At 42.4% G+C, this 25,783-nt stretch overlaps 1 protein-coding gene across 1 annotated transcript; it reads left to right on the forward strand.

Annotated features, from left to right (window-relative positions):
* Positions 1-506: 506 nt before the first annotated feature.
* LOC138952471 (ethyl acetate hydrolase-like) lies at positions 507-25,569 on the forward strand. Its single transcript, XM_070324146.1, has 8 exons — positions 507-888; positions 5,037-5,169; positions 7,660-7,781; positions 9,290-9,387; positions 12,037-12,131; positions 12,679-12,818; positions 13,470-13,556; positions 19,888-25,569. The coding sequence occupies exons 1-8, from the start codon at positions 666-668 to the stop codon at positions 19,959-19,961; spliced, it is 972 nt and encodes a 323-aa protein (XP_070180247.1). The 5' UTR covers positions 507-665; the 3' UTR covers positions 19,962-25,569.
* Positions 25,570-25,783: the final 214 nt, after the last annotated feature.

The following is a 25,783-nucleotide window of genomic DNA, read 5'->3' on the forward strand; positions in this document are numbered from 1 at the left end:
CACACTCACACACACACACACACACACACACACACACACTGTGACACAGGCAAACACACTTTTTTCTTTCTCTCCATATATATATATATATATATATATCTCTGTCCGTTTGTCAGTTCGTTCGTCACTGAGTCTGTACTGAGTTTTTGTCTCATAGTTTCTCCTCTCTCTCTAGCGCCCTCTCTGCCCGGTGTAACAGCATACAAGAGGCAAAATAATAAGACCTCAAGAAAATAAGCCCTCAAAAATCATGTATATATAATTAATAAGGCCTTTTTACTTTAGGCCTTTAATTTGGGGGTTGTTTTACCCTTTGTGCCAAGGTACCCGAAATTCGAACACCGCCGACTCAGTTGTGAGCGTACTCCGCTGCGCTCCTCGCTGGGGTGTGGGGTGCGCTCTTGAGAGTCGAGGAATCGCCGAGTGCTCATCGACCACAATCGACTCTTCCGAGCGGCAGTGCTGTCACCCCTTGCAGCCTGTCAGACAGCGGAATGGTTCTATCCCACTCGCTAACATTGTTTCTCCTTCCGCCTCCGGGGAACTGAACGCTCGTTTCTCTCGTTTACTGCCTGGTTTGTGCGAGCATTCCTAATTATCCGTGTCGGGCTAAATTATCATTCTCAGCCCGTCGCGTTCGGTCATCGCCTCGCATCATCGGCGAAATGACGACGAACCTGGAAGCGCTGAAAGCCAAGTACAAAGTGAACGAAGAGAGCGAGTCGTACTTGCAACAACGCTTGGAGAAGACGGGCAAGCTTCTTGATACCGGAGCCTGCGTTGAGGAAGCCAGACAGGCACACGAAGAGGTGGTTCTCAAGTATGCGGGCGATGTCGAGTTCCAGGGAGACATCAAGGAATTCTTCGTGCCATCCCCGTCATTTCCTGGTAAGCGTTACGAAGAGAGCAGTGCTCCGGTCATTCATTACTGAGTCACAATGAATAGATCAGTGTGTGCATGTGGGAGGGGCCGTGTTCATACACGGGAGATAAAAAGCACATTGTGTTTTTCTGAGGAATTTTGTTGCACAGATAACTGAAGCAATGTGTGGCAGTTCTGCAGTTTCACCTGCTGACCTCTTTATCAGGTTGTGGACAGGCACATGAAACCAGGTGAAGCTGTAAGTAAACAGCAATTAAGCAACATCCCTGCAAGAAACAAGTGAAAGTACAAGGCACATTGTTAGACAAGGAGAATCATCAGGTAATTATGCATTGTGATTCCAGTTATAAAGCAGCTGTAAAAATGAACAGGTCAAGTGTTCATATGTATGTATTTCATTTGGGGAGGGTACTTAACCATGCACTGTCTGGTAGCCTATCCTTAGCAGATGATGACATTATTTGGTTATTCCACGAAAAAATGGAATAGCCGAAGTTTTGTCATCATCCGCCGCAGCAGCATCATTTTTCCAAAGCAAAGCAGTTTTTACGCGGAATAATGTTTTTCGCGGCATTTTTTGCTTTCAGTTTTTCTTTAGAAAAAACCAATGCTCCGACCTGTTTTTCTGTGGGAAAAAAACCAAATTATGTCATTATCTGCTAAGCATAGTCAGGGTTTGAAACAATACAGAATGTGCCTGCTGCATGTCAGTTATTAATGAATGGAAAGTAGCAGAAATGCCGGCAAACAGAACACAGTGTTCATGCCCCATGCAGCTGCACATTAGTTTGACACCTTTAAAACAAACCTATGACAAGTTCTGCATGATATAAATTGTTTGTTTAGTAAAATATTAAGCCACTTGAGGTTGTAGGTAATTACATGGGGAGGGGACAAAATAATCGGTCACCTTCTGCTTAAGTCCTTCAGAGAACTTAACTAATTTAATTTTGTATAATCATCACAGCTCTTTAGCATTTAATTTTCAGGGTCAACTGTAAATATGGATTCAAACAGAACTCTGTGGACTAGGGGACGTGTGAGGGTGTAGTATTACTATTATTTGCTGCTAAAGGAACTTCAGGGATGCATGTAGCAATTCTCATACATCATTCAAAGAGAGGACTCTAGGACCCTTTGTTCCAGAGCCAGCGAAGCTTTTGTTACCCATTGTCAAGCGATGTGTTTCCAATTGAATGGCAGTCAGGGACAAAGAGCTCTGTCATTCCAAGGTGAGGGCCCAGGTAAAACTGTGGGAAAAGGGATTTGTTTCCTGTTTTGTTTAGGGCTAGCTAGTAATGTTTTATTATCCAGGCTGGAGGAGAATGAATGGTGTGGCCGTAGCATGACCTGGGTTAGGGTATGAGACATAAATTCTCGTCAAGTTGAAGCCACTGACCAGCCAGTGAGGCTGTCATGCTTCAGTCAGAAGCTCATACAGTGCAGTGATGCAGAAATACACTGGCCTGTAGTGAGTGAAAATGTTGCTTTGCGATTAAAACTGTTGGGGTGATTGAAAATTATGACTACCTTTGAAATACCAGTAACCAATTTTTAATCATTCAGTTGTTCACAGTGTATGGAAATTTGGAATATATATTGAACCTTGGACTGTAGTCTGTTTGTAAATTCACTCTGTTTATGTAACAGATACGTCAGTCGCCCCTGGTTCACTGATGTATTTCTTGGGGTAAACAACTGAGCCGCTGCTCGAACTCTCTAAATAAATATTATTCTTTCCTTTAAATTTTGTGTTTACAGAGCGACTGGTGAACTGTAGCAAATTTCATGTACGGTTCAGGTGATCGGATTCTTAAGATGCGACATGTCTGTGTTTCATCTGTCTTGTCTGTTTCTGCTTGAGAGACAGATTTGCCTCTGATCCAAAAGTTGACACAAGGACATGTATTGTTTGTAATTCCACCACTAAGTACAACTACAAGTTTGTGTACACATTTAATCCTCATACTGGTACATGTATCCCAAACACCCAGATTGTGTATTCTGCATTCACTGAGCCAGCTTTAGGACCAACAGTTAGTTATAAGGACTTGTGCTCAACTAGTCAATGGATCAGATTACTTTGGTGGAGGTGGATTGTGAGAAGTGTTTGCACAGAACTTGTCAGGGGATGGACTGTGTGTTGAGAGGTCCATAAAGTACCTCTCCAGGTGACTTAGGACACCTGGTGGGAAATGGCTTACTCTAGAAATATACCCAAGTGACTGATCTGTTTGAATGTGCAATGGTCTTAACTTCATGTCTGGGTCACAGGGACTCCATAAAGTACTTCTCCAGGTGACTTAAAACACCTGTTGGGAAATGGCTTACACTACAGATGTACCTGAGTGACTGACTTGTTTGAATGTGCAATGGTCGTAACTTCAATGGGTCACAGGGAAGGAGTAGGATGGGTTGGGTGGCGTTTCTTTCTGCATGTGTTCAGTTTACATTTTACAGCAACCTATATTCTCAACTCTAATTTGTACATTTGACTTTCCAGCGCAGAAATCTATTACAGTATCAGACTGATCAGTACTCACTGCTGAGTTCTTCTAAAAGCAAACACTGAAATGTCATGACTACATGCCTCTGTTGGTGCTCTCTGTCATTTCCATTTAAATACAATAACATAGGTGTGGTCGGATGAGTAATTATGTGTCTACTGTAAGCAGCCTTACATGGTGTTTACTATAGTCAGTAGATCGAGCGCCTATCTGTTGTCATACAAAAAATCATTGTTCATCATGATCCTACATAATCAGTTGGCAAGGTCGGCAATTTTCTCAGACTCTTGGGTGACTGTAAAGTACAATTTCAAGTACACATCGGCAGCATGCATACCTGTTTGTATCCTAGAACTAGATGCAGAAACTGCTGATACAGCAGCGGTTTTTTTTCTTCTGTTTTTTTGTTCATCCTTTAACCACTCTAGCTTGCAGCCACATCAATAATTTGTGTTTCATGTGAGGAGCTGCATGGCAATGTGGCCAGGGTAATATTGGGTGGGTGTGGGTGGGTATATATATTGGGTGCAACAGGCAAGATGATGTGAAATCAATGCTACACAGATAAGCTTCCATAGCAGGCAGTCTGGACTTCACAGCCAGTGCATGTATGATGCCGGTTTATGCCAGAAATAAGATGTCTACGTAACTTATTTATAAAAGAAATAGAGAATGACAAAAAATAATCAATACTTCGCTGTAATTCTAAGGTAGGAAAAAAACTAGATAGTATTTTGGTCACATATAGTCTGTCTGCCCTGGAAATTTGACCTGCACGATTTCTTTCAGACTCGGCAGGGATGGAATCGATGTCTGGCTCAAGAGCCTATGAATAAAAAGTAACACATTTATGCTATAGCAGGCGTAGTACTTTATATGCAGCTGGTTGTTAATGACCAGCTACATTGTGTTTGTGTTCAGTGAATTGGGTGGGGTGTAGCATGATTACTGTAAATGGATGGGAGGTGATGTGTTTTTTTGATGAGGGGTTGGTGGTGGGTGAGTGTATAAAAGTTATTTGTTTTACGAATTCTGCGCTCATGGGCTGAAACTCTCACGTACACTCCTTTTTTTTTGCATGAGTGGGTTTTTACATGTTTGATCGTTTTTACCCCTCCATTTAGGCAGCCATATGCCGCTTTCGGGGAAAAGCATGCTGGGTATTTTCATGTTTCTATAACGCACTGAACTCTTACATGGATTACCGGATCTTTTTCGTGCGCACTTGGTCTTGTGCTTGCGTTTACACACAAAAGGGAATAAGGCACTAGCAGGTCTGCACATAAGTTGACCTTGAAGATTGAAAAATCTCCACCCTTAACCCACCAGGCGCGGCTGGGATTCGAACCCATAATCTTCTGCTTGGGAGGTCGGCGTCTTATCCACTAGGACATTGTGCCCCTTGTGGTAGAATCCAAGTATAGCTTTGAGCTGGTTTGTGGGTGGGTGTGGGGGTTTGGGCAGTTAGGATACACTGCATTCCTGCTGTTATGAAATAGATAAGTGTACTTGGGTGCTTGTAGCCATGATCAGTGTTAGTGTTTTACCAGTGTATTGGTTATTCAAGCATCTCCTTGCAAATGACACCTTAAACTAATTACCTAATTACCCAGTGTACTAGAATATGTTTTCCTCTTTTGTTCCAGGTGGAGTCCCAGTTGACGTTATCAAGCCATTGATATTGACCCGCCGTCCCACTGTCCTCGTGTACTTTCATGATGGTGCTATGATCTTTGGATCACGCAAGACCTCGGCCCCCATATGCAAGCTGCTGGCAAGGTATGTCTGGGGCCTTCTTTTGTGAAGTTGCCTCTCTGTGAAAGGTCTCTTTGAAAATCAGAATAACAAAAACAGGAAAGGTAAGTTGTTGGAACGTTTGTTATTGACAAAACAATACGTTACAGTCACAAATATATCAACCCTACGGTCATTTAAGTGCACAAACAAACAATTAGTAACAAGAACTTGCCTTGATGGAATGTTCAGCCGCTTGCTGCGAAGTTACAAGCGAATGAATGATTATATGACGAAATGAATTACGTAAAAAGGGGGTTGTTGTGTTTCTTGTCTGCATGGGTGTGTGTTGATACGTATGCACTCGTACACACATGCTTGAAACTGGAGTAGGTTCGAAACACGTCTTTACTGTCCAAGCTGTCCAGACCAAAGGGGAAGCACTCTCCCAACATAGTCACGTTGTACACAACATATTTGTGACGTAGTACACAATACAATAGTGACATAGTACACAGTATAACATCCCCCTTCTTCTAGAATGTTATCTGTCTGATTAACATTTTAGTTCACAATATAACAGGGGTGATGTCAGCGTCGAAAGAATGTGCCATATTGAAAATTCTCCATATTGAATGTTCCATATTCTTTGAAAAGCATTTGATAGAAGAAGAAGAAAAAAACTAAGGATCAGTCACTTTGTACATTATATTTATTTATTCGTTGCGAGGAGAGAGTTCATTTTTATGATGACATTGAGTGTTGAAAGGTTGAAGACAACACAGGTATTGTTTATTTATTCATTTGTACTCACAGGAAAGATCATTGCAGCTGAATGAAAGCTTGAATTCTTGAAACAGCCATTGTTTGCTAGGAAAGTGATGTTTATGGTTTCAACTTACTTGCTAAATTTGTTGGTTTCTTCATGTACTGAATATGCTTATTTCAATGCAGCAAATTTCTCATCAGTTGTTTCATGATTTTCTTTTATTTACTACTCCGAGCATACAGCATTTATTTTCACTTTTAACATTTTGCTTTGGTTTGTTTGTCCTTTTATATTTTTTCTTTAATTGTTGTGTGATGGGCTTGTTGCCTAACATTTTATGTTAGTGACTTTTGACTTCTGTAAGTTATACAGCAGTCCCTCTCATGAACGGACACCCTTGGGCCATAGCAAAACTGTCCGTACATTGCAGGTGTCCGGTCACGGGAGGGGTGACCACACCACCCCCTCCCCCATACACACACAGAGACACACAAACAACAGCATTGAGTCTATGCTAATCACTTCTTGTGGCTGCTAAACAATAAACTCCTAATACTTCTTTAAACGTTCTGTAAAAATGATTTGTATGAAAAGTGTTGAAAAGAAGAGATAAAATAAATCCTCAAGGCAGTGAACACACTCACCATGCACTGACATACGAAAGCAGCCACACAAACACAGCACAGAGGAGCGTGTGCAGATGCTTTGCAAGAATAAGCTTGAAGACCAGTTTGAATAAATAGCAGCAGATAGAGCTGCATGTCATAATCATGTAATTTATTTTCATCTTGTCTGGCTTTATTGACTGCATGCCGATCATGTGGCATGGCAGTGACTTTTCACTCTTCAGTCGGAAATACACTGTACATAACACAGCTCTCACTCTCCCTCACTAAATGCCTACCCCAAGCCGTGACAACTGATGCTTGGAAATTGTGTGGAAGAGTACACCTCTCTATTTCTCTCCAATGCTCTTCCTGCTGACATGCAGTGACACCGGACACCCCACCGAGTTTAGCCAGCTACCCCTCCACCCCCCCCTCCCTCCCTCTCTCTCTCTCACTCCCTCCAGCCATGTACTGTTTGGGGCTGTGGCCAGAGAGGTCAGCTCCAACTGTTCACTCAGAGCAAAACCAGTTGACTGTGTCGTAACTTTTGACAAAGCAAGACAACTGAAGGGTTCACAGATTAGGCAACCGACTCACTGGTCAAGGCTGAGGGGAAACGAAGAGTATCTTGTCAATGAAAGAGGTTACACACAGACACACGATGCTGAGAACTGTGGCCGGTTTTTCACTCTCTTTCGCTCAGGACCTTCATCGACTGTGGTTTCTGTTGTTTACGTCCAACAGACAAGAATAAAGAGCACAGTGCAGTTTCATGTTGGCATCTTCGCATGTACTCCACTCCTGACCAAAACTACCCCCCCTCCTGATGGGTACAGGTGCACTCAAGTTACCAGTGACTGTCGTCACGCCATTGCGGCTGTGATCTTTGTACCAAGAGCCGGACTGCTCTGTTATCGATTTTGTTGTGGTGAAAATTTGACGATGGTCTGTCCGTACATTGGAGGTATGACCTGCTGTTGGGACCGAAAATGAGTGTCCGCGTCCACGTTTTGCAGGTGTCCGTTTAAGGGGGGGCAAATATAGAAGGAAAACACTCCGTGCCGAGCAAATGTGTCCGTACATGTCAGGTGTCCGCTCACGCCGGGGGCCGTACATTGCAGGGACTGCTGTAACTCACAGTACCTTTGTCTTTTTCAGGGAAGCCATGTGTATTGTCATCAATGTGGAATACCGCCTTGCCCCAGAAGCCAAGTTCCCTGCATGCTACGATGATGCTAAATGTGTTGTTCGATGGGTCATGATGAACAGATCTTTGATTGGTTAGTTACCATCTTCCAGATTGTTTTATTGTTTTGTTGTATCTATGCAGCTTTTCAAATTTGTTTTAGGAAGGAGTGATGCCCTATACTGTCTTTTGTCAGAGATAAATGTGACACAAAGACAGCTGATCTACAGCTGAAAATTATTTATCTTTAAGGTGCAAATTCAAGGGGAGAGATTTGTCATGTTAAAATCTAGATGAGTTTCTAAGAGTTCAGCTGAGTTTTTTGTGTGTGTGTATAGCCTGTTACAGCTTACTCAGCAGCGCTATTAACTCTTAGTAAAAAGCTGGAATTAGTTAAACAATGTGTGCTTCAGTCTGGTTATTGTCAGTAAAATGAAAATATTAACTGTTTTTAATATCTTATTTGACATATATATGTAGAGGTTACATGCCGAGTCTCAGTGATTATCAAAAATAATGGTCGAAGTTAGCGGATCATGAAAAATGCGAGCTTTAGCGAGCTTTTTCATGACCGCGAACTGAGACCATTATTTTTGATAATCACTGAGACGAGGTGTGTAACCTCTTTATTCCTCCTTTCTTCAGTTATTCAAAGAAAAGAGGAGTTTTTTTGCGAAAGTTTGATCGAATCCTATTCTCTCAACCAGTCAACCTGCGCAGGCGATCGATTAATGCGCGGTTGTATAGTTCCGTGCAAATCATTCCATTCTGTTAACACTTCTTGTCAGTTTTCCTATTTTGGGCTAAAATCAAGTACACAGATATGCTGTTATTCTGCTGTGGCGGCAAAGGCAGATATTGTGTGTTCTGTATATGTTTTGGTATCGCTAAGGATAATGTTTTTTCGTCAAATGGGACTAGCAGACGAACTTTTGCGCCCGTGTTCCAACGTTAAAAACTGTATGAAGTTCAGTTTTCTGGGGAAAATAGTGTATGAAACCCCTTTATGTTGTTTAAATTGATGAGATGTGTGCATTTGGTTGCGTGTGATCTGTTTATTAAATGAAATATTGTTGAAAACTGACCGTCGGATTGCAGTCTGTTGTCGAAGGAACTGAGTGAAAAGAAGGGGAACTACTCTTGTCGCAAGACAAAGTATGAGTTACTTGCCTTGGGAAATTGCTTGTGATGAACGTCTGATCTAGATTCAGAAAACAACCGAACTCATGGATTTTATATGGAGATTCATGTGTTCAGGCCTGTAGTTGTTAATTTAAATGCGGTATGTTTGCATTGTTTGCTCCAGAGATGTATACTTCGTACATTAGAGCGTTTGGAACTTTTCAGTCGCAAAAAGTAGTACCGAAACAGAACAGCTTCTCAACCCATTGCACTATCGAGGATTCAGGCTGTTGCTGGGTCGTTATTTGTTTGGTTGCTGGGTCATTATCGAAAAATAACTACCCCTACAAGTTTACAGAGGTAAAGAAGCAGAGGGGGGAATAAACATATTTATTTTTAGTGAATGTTTTAATATTTCATTTGACATATAAAAATTATGTATTCTCGGTGACTGTAATGTTGATGCCTCAATGTGTGAAGGTGCTGGCAACGACAGCAAGGTGGGGGTGGCAGGAGCAGGTGCAGGGGGGAACATCGCCGCCACCATGGCCCATGAAATCCGCGGTCTCTCCTATCAGGTAAGAATGAGGATTAAGGCAGTCCTGAATTGACCCCGAAGTCGGCTTTGTGAAGTCTCTTTACCGAAAACTAAGTACTATTTGCTTTGTGCGGTCTCACCCCCAAGCAAGTTTCTCTGCTTCGCGTAGTCAACTTCGCCCAGTTGAGGACAGGCTTAACTCATTCAAGGCGCATCTAAATTTCCCCTGTGTTCCCTGCCAGTGCGCGATTTAGAGCCATTTTGAAAAAATGATAAAAAATCACAAGATAACCTTGCATACCTTTATGTTTTTGCAAAGTTTGGAACTTACTCTTTTAGAAAATATATGAAACATTTGAAAGTACATACCTTTTGTTGTCTTCATATCCAGGCAAAATATCCAATTTGAAGCACACAAAAAAAACTTTTTTGTTCTTGAATGAAACACCAGTAACTCACTGTTGCAGTACTTTTTCTCACAAAATCAAGCTGATATGCACTGTTTCAAATGTCAAGAGTGTTGCTGGTGAATCAGTGTTGCTGGTGAATCAGAAACAAAAATTACTGTTAAATAGACTTGAACTGGTGAGTGTCAAGCATAATCGAGGCGCGTCTAAATTGTTGAATTGTCCGTGTGTTCCCTCAAATCGCACGATTTTGACCCATTTTTTAAAAAAATAATAAAAATCAACAACACAAAATAACCTTACCTACCTTACATTTTTGCAAAGTTTGAAACTTGCTCTTTTAGAAAATATATGAAACATTTGAAAGAACATTCCTTTTGTTGTCTTCACATCCAGTCAAACTACCTCTTTGAAGCAAAAAAAAACAAAACTTTCTACGTCATGGGTTCATCATACACAATGTCATGATCGACACTTTCATTGTCCGAATCATCACCCAAATTATCGTCCATTGGCACAAACTCGTCACCAGAATCTAAAATATCATCTCCACTATCATCATCACAAAGGTCAAGATCAGAACCGTACTGAATAACAAGTTCTAGCACTCTTTTCAAGTTACTACGTCTTGTAGCAGAACGATCCGCCATCTTGGAAAAGTCAAAACGTGGGTCGCACACCGTCAACAAAATCAAATTAATCCCAACAATTGAAGGGAAGGAACTGTTTACAGTGAATGGTTCCACTGTAGACAGATAGAAGTTTATTGCGGGGGTTGTTTCCCTTGGTCAGCAGGGCCGTTTACACCGTTAAAAATTCGTGATATCCGTCGGAACTAAACTACAGTGGAGTCCGGGTACAACGAATCTCAAGGGAGATACATTTTAGTTCGTTATATCAGTAATTCGCTGTAGAGTTTTCAACCCTAAATGGCCTCAAGACAAGTTTTCCCACTCACCTTCAAATGATTGTCCCATCGATCTTTCCTTGGAGAGTACAATCTCTGCATGTTTTCAACAGCTTCATAATATAATCCATAGAGAGGCATAGTTCAAATGTTCACTTTACTGTAATTTTAGAAGTAAAATTTAAAAAGTCGTGTAAAAGCATGTACCGTATTTTCCGGGTCATAAGGCGCGACTTTTTTTCATCCTGGAGTGTATCAAAATACGAAAAAAATCAAAGAGACCGCCTGAGTACCAGTCAAACAACTTGTGATAATGCATGTTTCAGCTACTAGGTACTACCCTGGCCATGTTTCCTCTCAAGACATCAAAGAGACCGCCCCCATAGGTTAAATCACTGACCCCGGTGCAGGAAGTGTTTCCTCTCTCAGATATGACAGGGGAACCACCTCTCATAGCTAAAACTGGGTCAAACAAACTGGTATACTTTTACTTGTGTTTGTGTATTTTTGTCTTTGGAGAGAATTATTGACATCAGTTCGTTGTAGCCTTGTGACTTTTAGAGACAAAACGGCTCTGGGGCGATGAAAACGTGTTTGTTATAAGAGGGGTTCGTTATGCAAATGAGTTCAAAAGGTTCGTTGTAGCCGGAAAGTAACAAGTAAGAAATAGAAGGCTGTCTGCCGGGAAATCAATGGCAGTTCGTTAAAAACGGGATTTCGTTATACCCAGGTTCGTTATAGCTGGACTCCACTGTACAGACGTGCGTGCAACGCTAAACACAGGTGTCGGAATTCCAATTCCGATACACAGCGAATGAGTTAAGAACCTTAACATCAGTGGTGATCTGTGTGGCAGTGTATTTTTGTCTGGCTTAACTTGTCCACTTTGTAAGACTGGAAACAGTGCGATGATTTTTGCATTATTTAAACATTATTTTTTGTCGATACATGTATTAGGAAAGCTTATTTTGATAAAAGTTCAGACACAAGATGAATGCTTCAGGTACTTTTTCTGAAAGCAGTTACTTCCCTTTAGGGATTGTGTAGGAGGAAAGTGATGTAGCTAAGTTATTAGAGAGATAGAAAAGTGAGGGAGAAAAGTTTGTTATTTGTTGTAAATTGATGAATTTATTTGCTGACATTTTAATTTATGAATCAACATGATTTTTAAGTGCAAAATTAAGATTACAGCTTATGAGTGGCTTACACTTGCAGTCATATCTTCTTCTTTTTTTAAAAATTTCTCCGCAGAGACAAACCTAGTTTCACAGGTATGAATATGATTTTAATGGACCCTGCATCATGTAGGTAGAACCAGCTAGATGAAGTGATGTAATACATGTACCAACACAAATGCGTTGTTATTCTGTTTCAGATACTTGTGTACCCATTAGTGGATTTCAGGTTTGGCCAGCCATCAGTGGAGGAGTTTCATGTCCTTGGTCTTAAAACACAAGAACATCACACATGGTAACCCCTTACATATATTTGTTTTTCTTGTCTTCTGTTTTGGCGTTTTTTCTAAATGGTTCTGGTAATAGCTATATTTTTGTTTTATTTGCTTAACTTGCATTTAATGATTTATGTTACTGTTACTGCTAGTTGCTTTAACTTGTGAAAAACTCATCTGTAAGAAAAAATATTAATTCATACACAAATTGTTTTACAAGCAATTTGAAGAATTTCCCCCAAACTTCAGTGTTCATTGTGATGGACTCGTGAACTAAAAACTGGGGACAGTAGGTCTCGAGCAACAAATCCTTCACTTGTAAAACTTCAAAATGGAAGTTGAATTTTTTTGATTTGGGTATGGAAAACAAAAAGTAGTTTTACTATGATTGAAAAGTCAGGTTAAATGGTGCGTTTACTGATACAAATACCCCCTTCAGCTGGATGATTGTTTGACAAATGATAGTGCATGAAAACTTGTAAAAATATGCCCAATACGTGTTTGGTAAATACATTCCAGCAGAAATTATGATATGAATTTTCATACACTTTGTTTTTGCCAATCAAGGTGTACAGAGCAGTTTTTAAGTACGTCAGAAGAAGTGACCAACCCGCGAGTGACCCCGCTGTTGCAACCTAAGTTCACCAAGCTGCCTCCGACCCTCATCATTGTGGCCGAGCTGGACCCTCTTAGGGATGGCTGTTATGGTAAGAGGGTGGAAGAGAGAGAGAGTGTGTGTTTGTGTGTGCGTGATGCATGGTACATCTCCACAATTTTATAAAAAGCAGTGAAAGCTAATAAAAAAAGATCCTAAAGCTTTGATTTTGTGTAATTACCTCAGGAGATGACCAGAAGATAATGTTCAATTGTCCAAAAAACAAATTGTTCAGGGAAAACCTTCTTCAGCTCAGTGTGGTGTGTGTGAAAGAAAATCAAGTGAAATTAGCTGGGGGGGGGGGGGGGGGAGTAGTTCCTGGCACATGACTGTGTTTGTGATATTTTAGGTAAGTGTAGATGCTTGTAGGTTGTTTTGTGTCTAATTAAGTGGTTTTGTTTTGGAGATATTACTGCTTTATATGTTTCTTTACTGCCTGTGTGGCTAATTTGAAACGGTATTTAAAAAAATAAATGATAACATCATATGGGAAGAAGAGAGTAGTATGGGAGCCAGGGAAATAGGTGGCACAAACCTGCATTTGAGAGTGCAAAGGGAAATATAGGAGTGCTCCTGATCCAGCGTGCAGCTTCAGAATTCTAGGTACAAGTGTGAATTTGCCCTCGCCCCCTCCACACACACCCCCCCCCACACCCCCCCAGCCCTGATTCATCTATGTTTAATTGCTGTCTACCTTTTGCAGAATACAAGAAGATTATCAAAGAGGCTGGCATTGAGGCGGAAAGCATGATTTTGAAAGGCACCATTCACAGCTTCTTCTCCCAGCCAGGTATGGTTGCATTCTGATCTTTTTCTAAATGTTAGTCTGTTTTTGTTGACAGCACAAGATTAATTTTTTTATTATAAAAATGTTTCTGCTATTTTTTTTTCATTGATTATATATGCATTTAATCACATATTCTTACTCCAATTCTTATGAATGCATTGACTTTAGTCCCACATGCTAGATGTCGAAAAAACCTCTCAATTACCTGCCCTTAGTAGGGTGGTAACCAAGCTAAAAGCGACGCCATAGCCGTTGCTATGGCCTGACCTTGCTCGGTTACCCATAACACCCTGCGCACCACGTGAGCGCCCGCATCCGTAATAATCATTCTCGACTTTCGACAACACACGGTGGACGTGTCCGAATTTCGCTCTCACTTTTGGCCTTCACATGCCTGCTCGTCCTTGAGACTAGCCGGTTCTTGGGGGTCTACCTGTCCGTCTACCTTTTGGTGAGATCTTTCCTGCTTATGTTTGGGATAAATGTTGATAGCTTTGTGTTGAACACGCACGCAGAAGTTTTTTGTTCTGGGTGACTGTTTTTCGCCGGTCTTAAAATGGCCGACAACAAAGCTAAACTTGGCGCGAGACTGGAAGGTGACAAGGCTCTTAGCCTGGTTTAGAAAACTATACCTAAGAGTAGCCTAAGAACTTTGATTTGCCTATTATGCGGGTCGTAGATCCGTCAAACAGCACTTCTTTTTATGTTCCTATCCCTCCGAGGGCGGGTTCAGTTCTTTCACAGCTCGCTTCCCCTGTTGGGGTTAATCAGCCTTTGGGCTCCTTATAGACTTTTTGTTGGATCGTCGTCGGTGCGACTGATGGGGGGGGGGGGGGGGGGGGGTGGCCGTGTGGCTATTCTTTCCCCTTTCTCTGAGTAAGAGGAATCAGTCAATGTCCTCCTTTTGGGGGGACTTAACGATGTTTTGGTCTGTATTCTCAGCTGTTTCAGGCGCGATCGGCGGTTCCCGCCCTCCCGTTCGTCAGCTTCGCACTGTGGTCAAGTGCAAATGGCCTGTTCGGTTCAGCCCGTTTTTTGCCTCTGGTGGCTCTGGGCTGTTCTCGAGCACCCCTTCCTTTTAGGAGGGGGGGCCTGCTCCCTGCCTGCGTCTAACCACTCTGATTACCGCCGGTACTTCACAGTGTGTTACGCAGCCCCCCGCCAATGGGGGGGGATAGGGGGGGTGCTCCTGCGTCGCACCGTCGCCTGGTGCAAACGGCCAGTTCGGTTCAGTCCTTTCTGCCACTGGTAGACTGGGTTGTTCGCGAGCACTCTCTCCTTTGGGAGAGGGGGCCAGCTCCCCGCCTGCTTTGGCCGCTCGGCTTGCTTTAAAAACAGCACTGCTGGGTCGGTCATGCAGCCCCCTTACCGTGAGGAAGGGGGAGTGGGGGGGCACGGTAAGTCACGGCCTGGGCTTGTCCCACTCTGCCCTTTGCGGGCAGGGGGCCGTGTTAGCTTCCCACCCTTTCCCGCCCCCCGGGCGCGTTCGGGTGGCGGCTTTCCAGGCTACGTTACATACCCCTTCTCTGCTCCATTTGGGGCAGGGTGGGGGGGGGGTATCAGTGGCTCACTATTTCCCGCCCACCGGGCAGGATCGGGTGGGGGCTGGAGTAGCGTTCCACCCTTTCCCTCCCTCTGGGTTGGACGGGGTGGGCGCTGTTGGACTGTCTTCACAGTCTGTGCCTCTATTGTCCTGGCCCGACAATCGTTCTCCTCCCCTATCGGGGTGGGTGGGCGGTGGGCTATAGGACTACAGCAGGTGGACGGAGGGGGGTCAGCCGTTGCTCGGTTCGTCTCTCTCCGTCGCTCTTACTGCTGTGGCGAGCCATCCCCCTCCCCATCTGGGGCATGGCGTGGCTCAGGCCTTTCTTCACAGCGGGGGTGCTATGTACGGCTTTCCAGGCTACGTTACATATCCCTTATTGGCTCCATTTGGGACAGGTGGCTGTGTTAGCTGCCTGCGCTTGTCGCGGGTAGCGGTCGCGAAACAATGAGCTCGACTCTCTTTTGTTCTCGGCAGGGTGTCTCGCACAGTGGTCAGGGAACAATGAGCTTTGCTCCGTTTTGTTCTCTGCACGGGCTGTGCCGGCTGTCTACCTGTGACAGGCGGAGACAGAACATACTCTTTCTCTCCAGTCTCCCATTCTTTGTATTCACAATGGTCTGTGGGGACTCGGCTATAGTATCGCCTGGCCGGTGGTCATTGTCCTTAGCCAGCATAGGTCACCCCCCCCCCTCCTAGGGGTGGGTGAGTGATAGGGCTACTTGACTTCGGCAGGTGGACGAGTGAGGATCGGCCGTTTACGGCCGTTTCTCTGTCTCAGTCCTTACCCCCTCTAGGGGTTACGGCTGTGCTGGACCACCCCCCTCCCCACTTGGGGTGAGTTGTGGTTCAAACCAGGTAGTCTGGTTCTTAGCACTGGGATGCTTCTCTAGCACAGCGGGTGGGGTAAGACGCGCCGGGCCCGGCTTTGTCTTGTTTCTCCACTCTCTCTCCTTCTCGGCAGAGATCTGTGCCAGTTACCAACCCCTCTTTCCCCACCTCTTGTTCAGGTGGGCGGTTTTGGGTTGGCAGTCAGAGACTGATCACGCTTTTCATTCACACTCTTGGCGGTGTTATCGGCAGGAGTATTTAGTGCGCGACCTCCCCTGTCTCCCCTCCTTTTGTGTTTTACACAACTGGTGGTTAGGTTCGGACTCCTTGTTTGAGGAGGGGGAGTGTATAGGGTTGCCTACTGGTTGTAGGCTTCCCATACATAGAGCGGCTGCTGTTGCAGTTTACTTTGTCCCGGATAGGTTGGCGGTGTCTCTCTTCCTTCCTCTTCCGGGATGGCTTTGGGTTTTCACAGGCTTTCTTGCAATTAGTTTCATTTGCTGAGTCTGCGGTGATTGCCTACCACATGCCACACTTTTTGGCTTGATCCACACCTTAGGATAGTGGTCTTCAGCCTACACCTTTCCCGCTGCTTCATACGCAGGGGTCTGCTGGCTTCGGGGTTTCAAGCTGCTTCGTCCTCACTTTTAGTGCGGAAGAAGATAGCAGGGAATTTTTCAGGCTCAGGGTCTGATCCGGACTTTTTTTATTGCCAGGGGCTAGTTTCTAGCTTCGCTTACAGACCACAGGGAACATGGAGTTTTCATGATGTGACTCCTCCCTCTCCTCTCTGGAGGAGCTAGGATGGCATGGTTTGGAGTTTTCTGCTTTGGTTGAGACTCTCTTCTGTGCTTTCTTATAGGCAATCTTATCCTCCCTGAACGCTCTTTTGGGTTAGGGAGGATGCCTTGGATAAGGCTTTAGCCAGGCTGCTGGCATCTTGGGCTAGGGTCATCACTGAGCGGAGGAGTTTCTCGGTGACGTTTTAGGCCCACACTGTTTTTGCTTGGTGTGATCTCCTTCCTTTACAAGGGGTTTGATTTCATGCTGGTTGCAGGAAGCAAGGGTCAGGCTTTTTCGGGGGTTGTTAAAACCTACTCAATAGCTGGAATCTTTCCCTTCCTTCTTGGACCTCTGGCAGCGCATTTATGCGCTCCCGGTTACAAAGGGGTGTTTTGGTTCAGTGTCTCCTCCCTCTCTGCGGGAGGTGGGTCGGCATGGGCTAGAGCTTTCAGCTTTGGCTGAGATTTTCCTCGGTGCTCTCACATGAGCTTTCCTTCTGCTTTTCTGCACACAGGAAAGGGCTCGGTTTCTGGGGGTGTTGGTCTCTGGACTATCTCGGGGGCTGGTTGAGCTTTTTCAAGGTCAATCAGCTTGTCAGCTGCACTTTCTTTTGGTGTTGAACCAGGCTTTTTGCCTGGTGCTCTCAGTAACCAGGCAAAATTCCGAGCTGTCCTTATCCCAGGTTTTTTTCCTGGGCATGCTGTTCGACTTTGTCTCTTGGAAGGTTTATTCTTCACACAAGAGAGAATAGGGAGGCTTTAAGCTCTTTTCACTGCCAGACTGGCACGAGAGCAGGCCTCTGCGGGGTCTTTAGACCCGATCTTCGGTCGGACGGTATCGATAGCTATGCTGGCCCTCTAGTCTTTCCTCAAGTTTTTTTGGGGGTTCGGCCTCACAGGTCTGGGACATGAGGGTCCTCCTCCAGAGTGGGTTCCTCCACGCGGGAAGGTGGCTGGAATCCTTTTGGATCGCTCAGGGGACTTTTTTCCCTAGCTTTGTTTCCCCCTGGACTTAGACCGCTTTATGGATGCGTTTTCGTCTAGATGGAGCCTGCACTGGCAATTGCAGTCTTGAGGCTGTGATATAGACGCAAATCCTTGGGCTTCTCTTTTGCCTCAGGTTAGGAGCAGTAGCTCTTAGTCTACTAGCCTTTCCTTTTTGGCTATTTACAGGCATGTCCTGTTGCATTCGGGCAATTCTTCTGTTGCTTCTTATGTGAACTAGCTGGGGTGAGCAAGTTCTCACTCCCTGTCAGACAGAGTATAAGGGATTCTGATTGGGTTTTCACACTAAATCATTTTCTCAGGGGAATATCTCCCCGGCCAGCTCTGCGATCTGGCCGACTCGCTCAACAGGTCCTCTCAGGGCTTGCACAGGGGTTGGCCCATCTGCGTACGGGTCTGGAGGCGTGCTGTTTGTGTTTTAAGTCATGGGTGCTGACTCTGGTCTTTGGGCACGAAGCATATATTTCCTCCACTTTATCTGTGTATGCTCCTTTTTTGGCCTCCTTGGCCAATTGGGGATTTAGAGCGGGGGTGCAACTCCTTAGCGCCCCTCTCTCAAGCCAGGTGGTTTTTCACCTCTGTTTCAGTTTTTGGCTTTGGGCAGCTGGGCCTCTTCTTTGAGGTTCCGGCGTCTCGGCTATCTCAGCTGTTTTGAAACAAATAGGCCTCTCTTCTGTTGCTCATGGCGTTCTTGTGGGCATGATCAAAGGACCTTGTTTTACGAGGTTTAGAGGCTCCCCCTTGTTTAGCGCGTGGGACTTTGTTCTACTTACTCTGGGCCTCAGCCCTATAGGGCAGTGAGGCGCATGCGTTTTTGGGGTTTGCCAGAGGATGTAGCCTTAGGGCTTTTGGTTCCATTTGTTCATGGTGTTTGGCCAGGTTTTGGCGTTTCAGAAACCTGGTCAATATCCTCTGGTGTTTGATTCCCTCCTCTTGGGAGGATTCTCGCTCCGGGAGATTCAGATTTTCTAACTGTCCGGTTAGACTTTTTTAATCCCTTTTTTGACGTTTCTGTCTTTTGGAACCACGAGCTTTAGCTCAGGTTCTTATTTCTTTATAATGGAGCGAAAGAGACATCTTTTATTTGTCTCTCTCTAGGGGCTCTGCTACATTCATAGGACAGTCCTATGAGTGGTGCGTTTTGAACAGGGGGGGGGGGGGGGGCGTTCAGTCCTCCCTCTATTCCTTTTCAGGCGTTCGGGAGTCCGGAGTCTGGTGTTCTTCTCTGGCTGGTGGTGTTCCTCTCGCCTATGCGAGGTTTGCCAACAGCTCGGGTACAGATTTTGTGCTTCTTTTATTGCCGTGTTGCGTTCTGGTCGCCTAGGCGAAGCTTTGCAAACGGCTTACTGGAGATCAGATGATGTGTTCATCGGGTTCTATCTTCGGGATATTTCCTGCACGCGGCTAGATGGCTCCAGTTCATTGCTGGTTTTAGTTGCTGCAGGGCAGGTTCTTACAAGGACATAAGTAGGTTCCCTCCACCTTTAGGAGGAATCTGCATTCATAAGAATTGGAGTAAGAATATGTGATTAAATCGAAAATTTTTAATTAAATTTTGATTTAATATAATATACTTACCCAATTCTTATAGTTAATACCCTCCCATCCGTCCCCGCTGGATTATGTCCTTGGGGTGTTTGTTTGATTAATAGTCTCGAATGATTATTACGGATGCGGGCGCTCACGTGGTGCGCAGGGTGTTATGGGTAACCGAGCAAGGTCAGGCCATAGCAACGGCTATGGCGTCGCTTTTAGCTTGGTTACCACCCTACTAAGGGCAGGTAATTGAGAGGTTTTTTCGACATCTAGCATGTGGGACTAAAGTCAATGCATTCATAAGAATTGGGTAAGTATATTATATTAAATCAAAATTTAATTAAAAATTTTCGATTTTATTTTATAGAGATGTCCAAGTGATTTTGACATGAAAATGGACAGGAAATAGAAGAATATACATATACATGATCCTATTAAGAATTCATTTCTAAACACACACCAAACAACAATTTCATTTCAATGCTCCTTATACTCTCAGATGCTAGAAGACTAGAACACATCAGAGAAGTACAGATTTTTTTTTTGATTTTTCTTTTGATTTTTAAAAAAAGAAAATTTGTTTTTGTAGAGAGAAGTACAGTTTATAATTTTTGGTTTTATCATGATCAATTTACAGGCCATTTCAAGGAGACCACCAGAAGGACAATAGAGAAGATCGTCAGCTTCATGAAAAAACATGGAACGTCCTGAATGAAAGCTTCTGCATTGGAACTTCTTCGACTTCTGTTATGCACAGTGACATTTTGTTCTTTCTGCACACACAAAAGTTCCTATTCAACAGTTGCAGTGTATAATTATGCGAAATGGTAACCCAATTATTGCCATGCTTTTTTTTTTTTTTTTAGGTACTTTTCGATCATAGGTGTACCTATTCGCACCCACTATTATAGATTTGTACTGGAAGTGTTTTTCCTGTAGCGTGTGTTTCTCACAGGAAATCCTTACAGGCTACTCGTATACTCTGCTTTTTACATTTATGTCAGGTTTATGGAAACCTGTCTGTATCAGTTACAATACTATTTGTCTTTGCTCGAAATCCAGGTTGCTTAATTGAAGGAGATTGATTGGCATGAAAAGATGAACTGGTTTTTAATTCGTGCTTGCATTTTGGTAAAGTTAACATGCATTTTGGGGCCTTGACAAAAGGAAGAATGTAAGACTTTGACAATCAGTGTCATACGCACATCGTTGACATCTCAAGCTCTTTTGATGCTTTAAAATAAACTGAAGATGATGACCACAATTTTTGACACAGAGTATTACACAGGTATCAACTGGTGAAGCGTTATACCTTAGTTATTATCCTTTTTGATGATTTGAAATGTGTTTTGTTTGAGCATTATGGCGTAATTGTGGGGGAAAAGTGGGAGATTTTTGAATGGATGACATTTACACACTGATGTGAGAATCCTTTTTACCAGCACATTTTGAGTATTATCAATAACCACAGCATGTATGATATTGCCTAGGAAATTACGATCAGTGTTAAAACGTGCAGTGCTTGGTTTGTAAATTGACTGTGTTCATGGACTTTTCAACATCACATGTTGCATGTTTGGAGGATTGATGTACTTGATTCAAGTTGAGAACCTAAGCCTTGTTTATTTAAAAATTAAAAAGAAGAAGATGTTCAACAATCAAAAAATCAAACCAACACTCAAAGGAACAACCAACTACCCATAAGAATATGCTTGAAGACGGTATTGTTCATGTGTAATTTAGTATAATTATTTTTTTGGAAGGAAAAAAAGAAGCGTTTGAAGTAGTAACATTTGGGGGGAAAGAAATGTATCAGTATTATTGTCAGCCAGTGCATTGTTTTCTCGTGCACAGGGATGTTTTTTTTTTTAAGGTTGATAGGAGTTACATGTAACTCATTTGGATGGAATTTCCATGTTAGGGTGTGGCTGGGTGTAGGTGTGTGTGCATGTGTGTGAATTGATGGTTGTGCAAGTGTTTACAGGCGTGCAGATGTGTCAGTCAGTCTGTCTGTGTATGTCTTCTTTCAAGTCATGATAAAGTACTGTCTTGTGTTAGCTTTAAAATCTGCATTATTGCAAAGTTAAATGCTAGTCTTTTTTTTAATGGCGTCAGAACATACGCAAACAAACAACCAAGCAAAAAAGACGGGAACACATGTGGTTTCCCTTGTTTAAAGAGGAAAAAACATACCCCCTTAAACAGCATTGATGATCTGTGTATATTCCAGGTGAAGAATCTATTTTCTTTTGTGTGGGTGTTAAATTGACAAAGTCACACACATTGAAAAATGCAATAAAGTATCATCAGGTTGTAGACTTGCGCTAAATGTTAGCTTTGCCTTTTTGTTCCTTGGCAGAAGCTAGTGAAGATTTAGAGTGTATGAAATTACTGTACTCATGGTTATAATAATAACCTGATTATAGCAAACATGAGATTATACCATCTTCAATGTACACAAAGTTGATTTGCTAGTTGTGTGTGATCCATCCTGTGTAATCTTGTACATTCTACACGATGGTAACACACATTCTTGTTGTTTACAACTGTTGTAAAGATGTACGGTATCTGTGTAGTATGTTGTTGGTGTGCGAATTTGGTAAGTCACATACACTTGTTGGCTATATATTGAAAGTTTTTGTTGCATCTGCTTTTGCAGATGATCAGTAAAGTGCAATTTTTAACAAACATTTTTGTGCATGCTTTTGATTTTACTGTTAGATTTGTAACAATCTGGAATGATTCTCTTCAGTTTTATATTCAGGTTCTTCTTCTATTTTGTGCTCTCAAAAATATGTTTCTGGTTCGTTATGTGTAGTTGTGACCTTATATGAGATTCTTCATTATTAGATCAATAGGTGTATGAACAAATCTTTTCAGAATACAACAACCGTTGAGTGCAGTTTACATTTTGTGATTACAAATTAATGTACTTAGCTTTTTTCCTGCAATGCTCGTTGTTTGTGCTTCCATTCAGCAATATTTATCATTGTGTTTGTTTGATTATGAAAGGTCATCATTAAGCCAGTCGGCAAAATTAGTGTTATATATTAGGCCAAAAAGAAAAATATGTCTGTTTCCGGTAACATCGCCGAACAAAATAGGGTTGGTCGGTCGTTGGGTTTTTTTTTTTTTTTTTTTTTCCCTTATGTTTTCAGAGTGATTCTGGGCATCATTGGCCGCCATGGTTTTTTTTGCGTGACGACGGAAACGGGAGGTAAGTCTCTTTGATTGTGAAGTCTCATTGACCGATTACCTCCCGGTTTTTTGTTTTTTGTTTGTTTTGTGTGCGAAAAGCGAAAAAAAACTTTAGGGTCAGCGCTTAAAAATAGGGTCGGTCGGGTTACCGGAAACAGACATATTTTTCTTTTTGGCCTTAGAAAAAAAAATCAAAACGACAGTAATATATTTTTTCTATGGAACTTCTGGTTATACACATTATCTGTGTGCATTAAAGCAGGGAACAGAAATCTTATTTCAGTTCATGTACTTCATTGAGACTAGTGAGGAAAAATGAAGATAGATGTGCAAATCATCAATTTTGAGTGTCATATTTTATTAGTTTGGCTCTCACGAAAGGACGTGTGTTGTTCTCCTGTGTTGGTGACCTGCTTACCGGTACATTAAATAATTATAGCAACAAATCAGCACTGCCACTGGTGGTGTCACCTAGCCAGTTTTAGGGTCTGTTTCCTTTTAACAAGCTGACTGCCATATATGATGCAGCAATGTTCATTCTTGCCAGTTACCTTTATTTGTTCAAGTGAGAGTGTCTGAGACAAGGTTTTTGCAATGATCAAGAAAACTTCCTTCTCTTATAAGGCATTGCAGAAAATCCATTACATGAACAATAAATACCATCAGAAATATATGCAGGGCTATTGATATGTCACCAGCAGCCTTGCGCAAATTACATCACTAAACAGCTTGATCGATTACTGTGCGGTAAGTGACCAGATATTCCATCAGATTTGAACCATAAATTGATTTTATACAAATCGGTTTTGTTTTTATTCTTTTTTTGCTATTGTGTTTGAAGAAGCGAAAGGATGAGCCTCTTCAAGCCTCACAACTTAAAACATATTGGTACTTTCTGATCATAACTTACATAAGTCATGATGTAAACATGGTCAGGGATGGATGATCATTTTAAAGCATTACATTTCCTTTATAATCTCAACCACCTGAGTTTGCATATCAGTGCTTGGTTTATGTATTAATGAATTTGTTTTGAAGGTGGTCCATTTTGACATCTACAACTACATGTATTTGTAATGTAGTGTCGCCAGTTTCAGTTTTTTTGTGAGTAGCTGATCAGAAAACTTACTATACTCTATTTTAACTTGGTTTTATTTTGTCCAGTTTTTCCTTCCTGCAGGCTACTGCATCTACATACATGACCTTTTTAGAAATGACAAACTTGACCCCTTTAAAACCGGCACGGTTGCCTAGTGGTAAGGCGTCCGCCCCGTGATCGGGAGGTCGTGGGTTCGAACCCCGGCCGGGTCATACCTAAGACTTTAAAATTGACAATCTAGTGGCTGCTCCGCCTGGCGTCTGGCATTATGGGGTTAGTGCTAGGACTGGTTGGTCCGGTGTCAGAATAATGTGACTGGGTGAGACATGAAGCCTGTGCTGCGACTTCTGTCTTGTGTGTGGCGCACGTTATATGTCAAAGCAGCACCGCCCTGATATGGCCCTTCGTGGTCGGCTGGGCGTTAAGCAAACAAACAAACAAACAAACAAACCCCTTTAAATGTTTACTTCACTCACCGGTTTCTAGTTTTTCTTTTAGATCAGTTTTGAGACACCTGTGTCTATTTTTACATCTTTTAGTTTTAGCAAAATTAAATTAGTTTTGTTGCCAAAACACTTCAGTTTGCTTTGTTTTAAGTGTTGCATTCCAGATTTTGATGGTGCAACTGGTGCCATGTTAAATTGTGTGTTGTGTGTTTGTAATTAACTTCCATGTGGTGCAAAAAGGAAGTTAACTCTTGTGTTCAATCTGGACATACATGTAGCATTATTATGCTTCATGATGATTCATATTCTGCACATCGAAATTTGATTTGCATGGACGTATTGCAATGTGTTACAGTGATTTTTGTTTGATTCACAGTGCTGTTGCTGTGTTGTTACCAGATTATTTTTGCAGTACAGCAAGTTAGAAATACTAGTACTGTAAATAAAAATGACAAACACTTAGTCAAAAGAGACACATCAAAAGCAGTCAATTCTGAGGATTTTCTGCTGGTACATGTATGTAAACTCTGAAGGTTCTGGGACACATGCTTGCAGGTAATGATTGTTTGTTGCAATACCGTGCGCAGAATGGTTGTATGGTAGTTTTGTTCAGCAAGAATATGAAGATATTTTGTTGTTTTTGTTTTAGCAAAGTGTGCAGTATTTTGAGCAGCAGAAAAGGAAGTTCATGTATTCCACTTACCCACACAGATTTTCCCCTCAACCAGCACCATTTCAATCCTCAAGCTAATACTTTTTTTCCACAAAGTAATTTTTTTCCAAATCAAACACACTGCCACCCTTATGATCTGTAAAATTTCATGTTGTTGATTCTGTTTTTATTGTTGTACTGTACTAACAAAAAAAAGAAGAAAAAAAGAGGCCATTGATTTGTTGGATGGAAAACGATGACCAATGTATTATGCTTCTTTTGGTATTAATGTGAGAATGATGTAGACATTACAAAGCTTTGTGTAGACTGCCAGTTAAGTGTCATAATAAGGATTGCATGTACTGTGTGTATTGTGTCTGTAAATCCCCCCGCGGGTTAGGGGGAAGAATTTACCCAATGCTCCCCAGCATGTCTTAAGAGGCGACTAACGGATTCTGTTTCTCTTTTTACCCTTGTTAAGTGTTTCTTGTATAGAATATAGTCAATGTTTGTAAAGATTTTAGTCAAGCAGTATGTAATAAATGTTAAGTCTTTTGTACTGGAAACTTGCATTCTCCCAGTAAGGTCATATATTGTACTAAAGAAGAAGAAGAAGTACTAAGTTGCAAGCCCCTGGAGCAATTTTTTGATTAGTGCTTTTGTGAACAAGAAACAATTAACAAGTGGCTCTATCCCATCTCCCCCCTTTCCCCGTCGCGATATAACCTTGAACAGTTGAAAACGACGTTAAACACCAAATAAAGAAAGAAAGAAAGTGTCTGTTAATGCTGTGTTATGCTCAGTGCGTCTAATTTGATTGTCATACCAACATATTTTGCAGCATGTACAGCCGAATAACTCAGAAAAGGCTTTGTAACGTCCATTTATGTTTACATTGTATTAAACTAAGTCTGAACAAGTCAAGACACTGTGTTTGTCTACTATTGAATGCTGTCTTTGTTTTGTGTCACTCTCTCTTACTTTTTTTGTGTGCACATGTTGTAAGCATTTAGAGCGTTTACTTCCCTTTAGTTCTCAGATTTTATTATAGTGCTCTGCCTCATTTGACTGAGAGTCACACGTGTAAGGCTTTAATGTAAACAATGTCAAAATAAAACTGAGCCGTTGCAGTCGGATG

Source organism: Littorina saxatilis, linkage group LG17 (assembly GCF_037325665.1).
Source record: "Littorina saxatilis isolate snail1 linkage group LG17, US_GU_Lsax_2.0, whole genome shotgun sequence".
NCBI classification, from domain to species: domain Eukaryota; kingdom Metazoa; phylum Mollusca; class Gastropoda; order Littorinimorpha; family Littorinidae; genus Littorina; species Littorina saxatilis.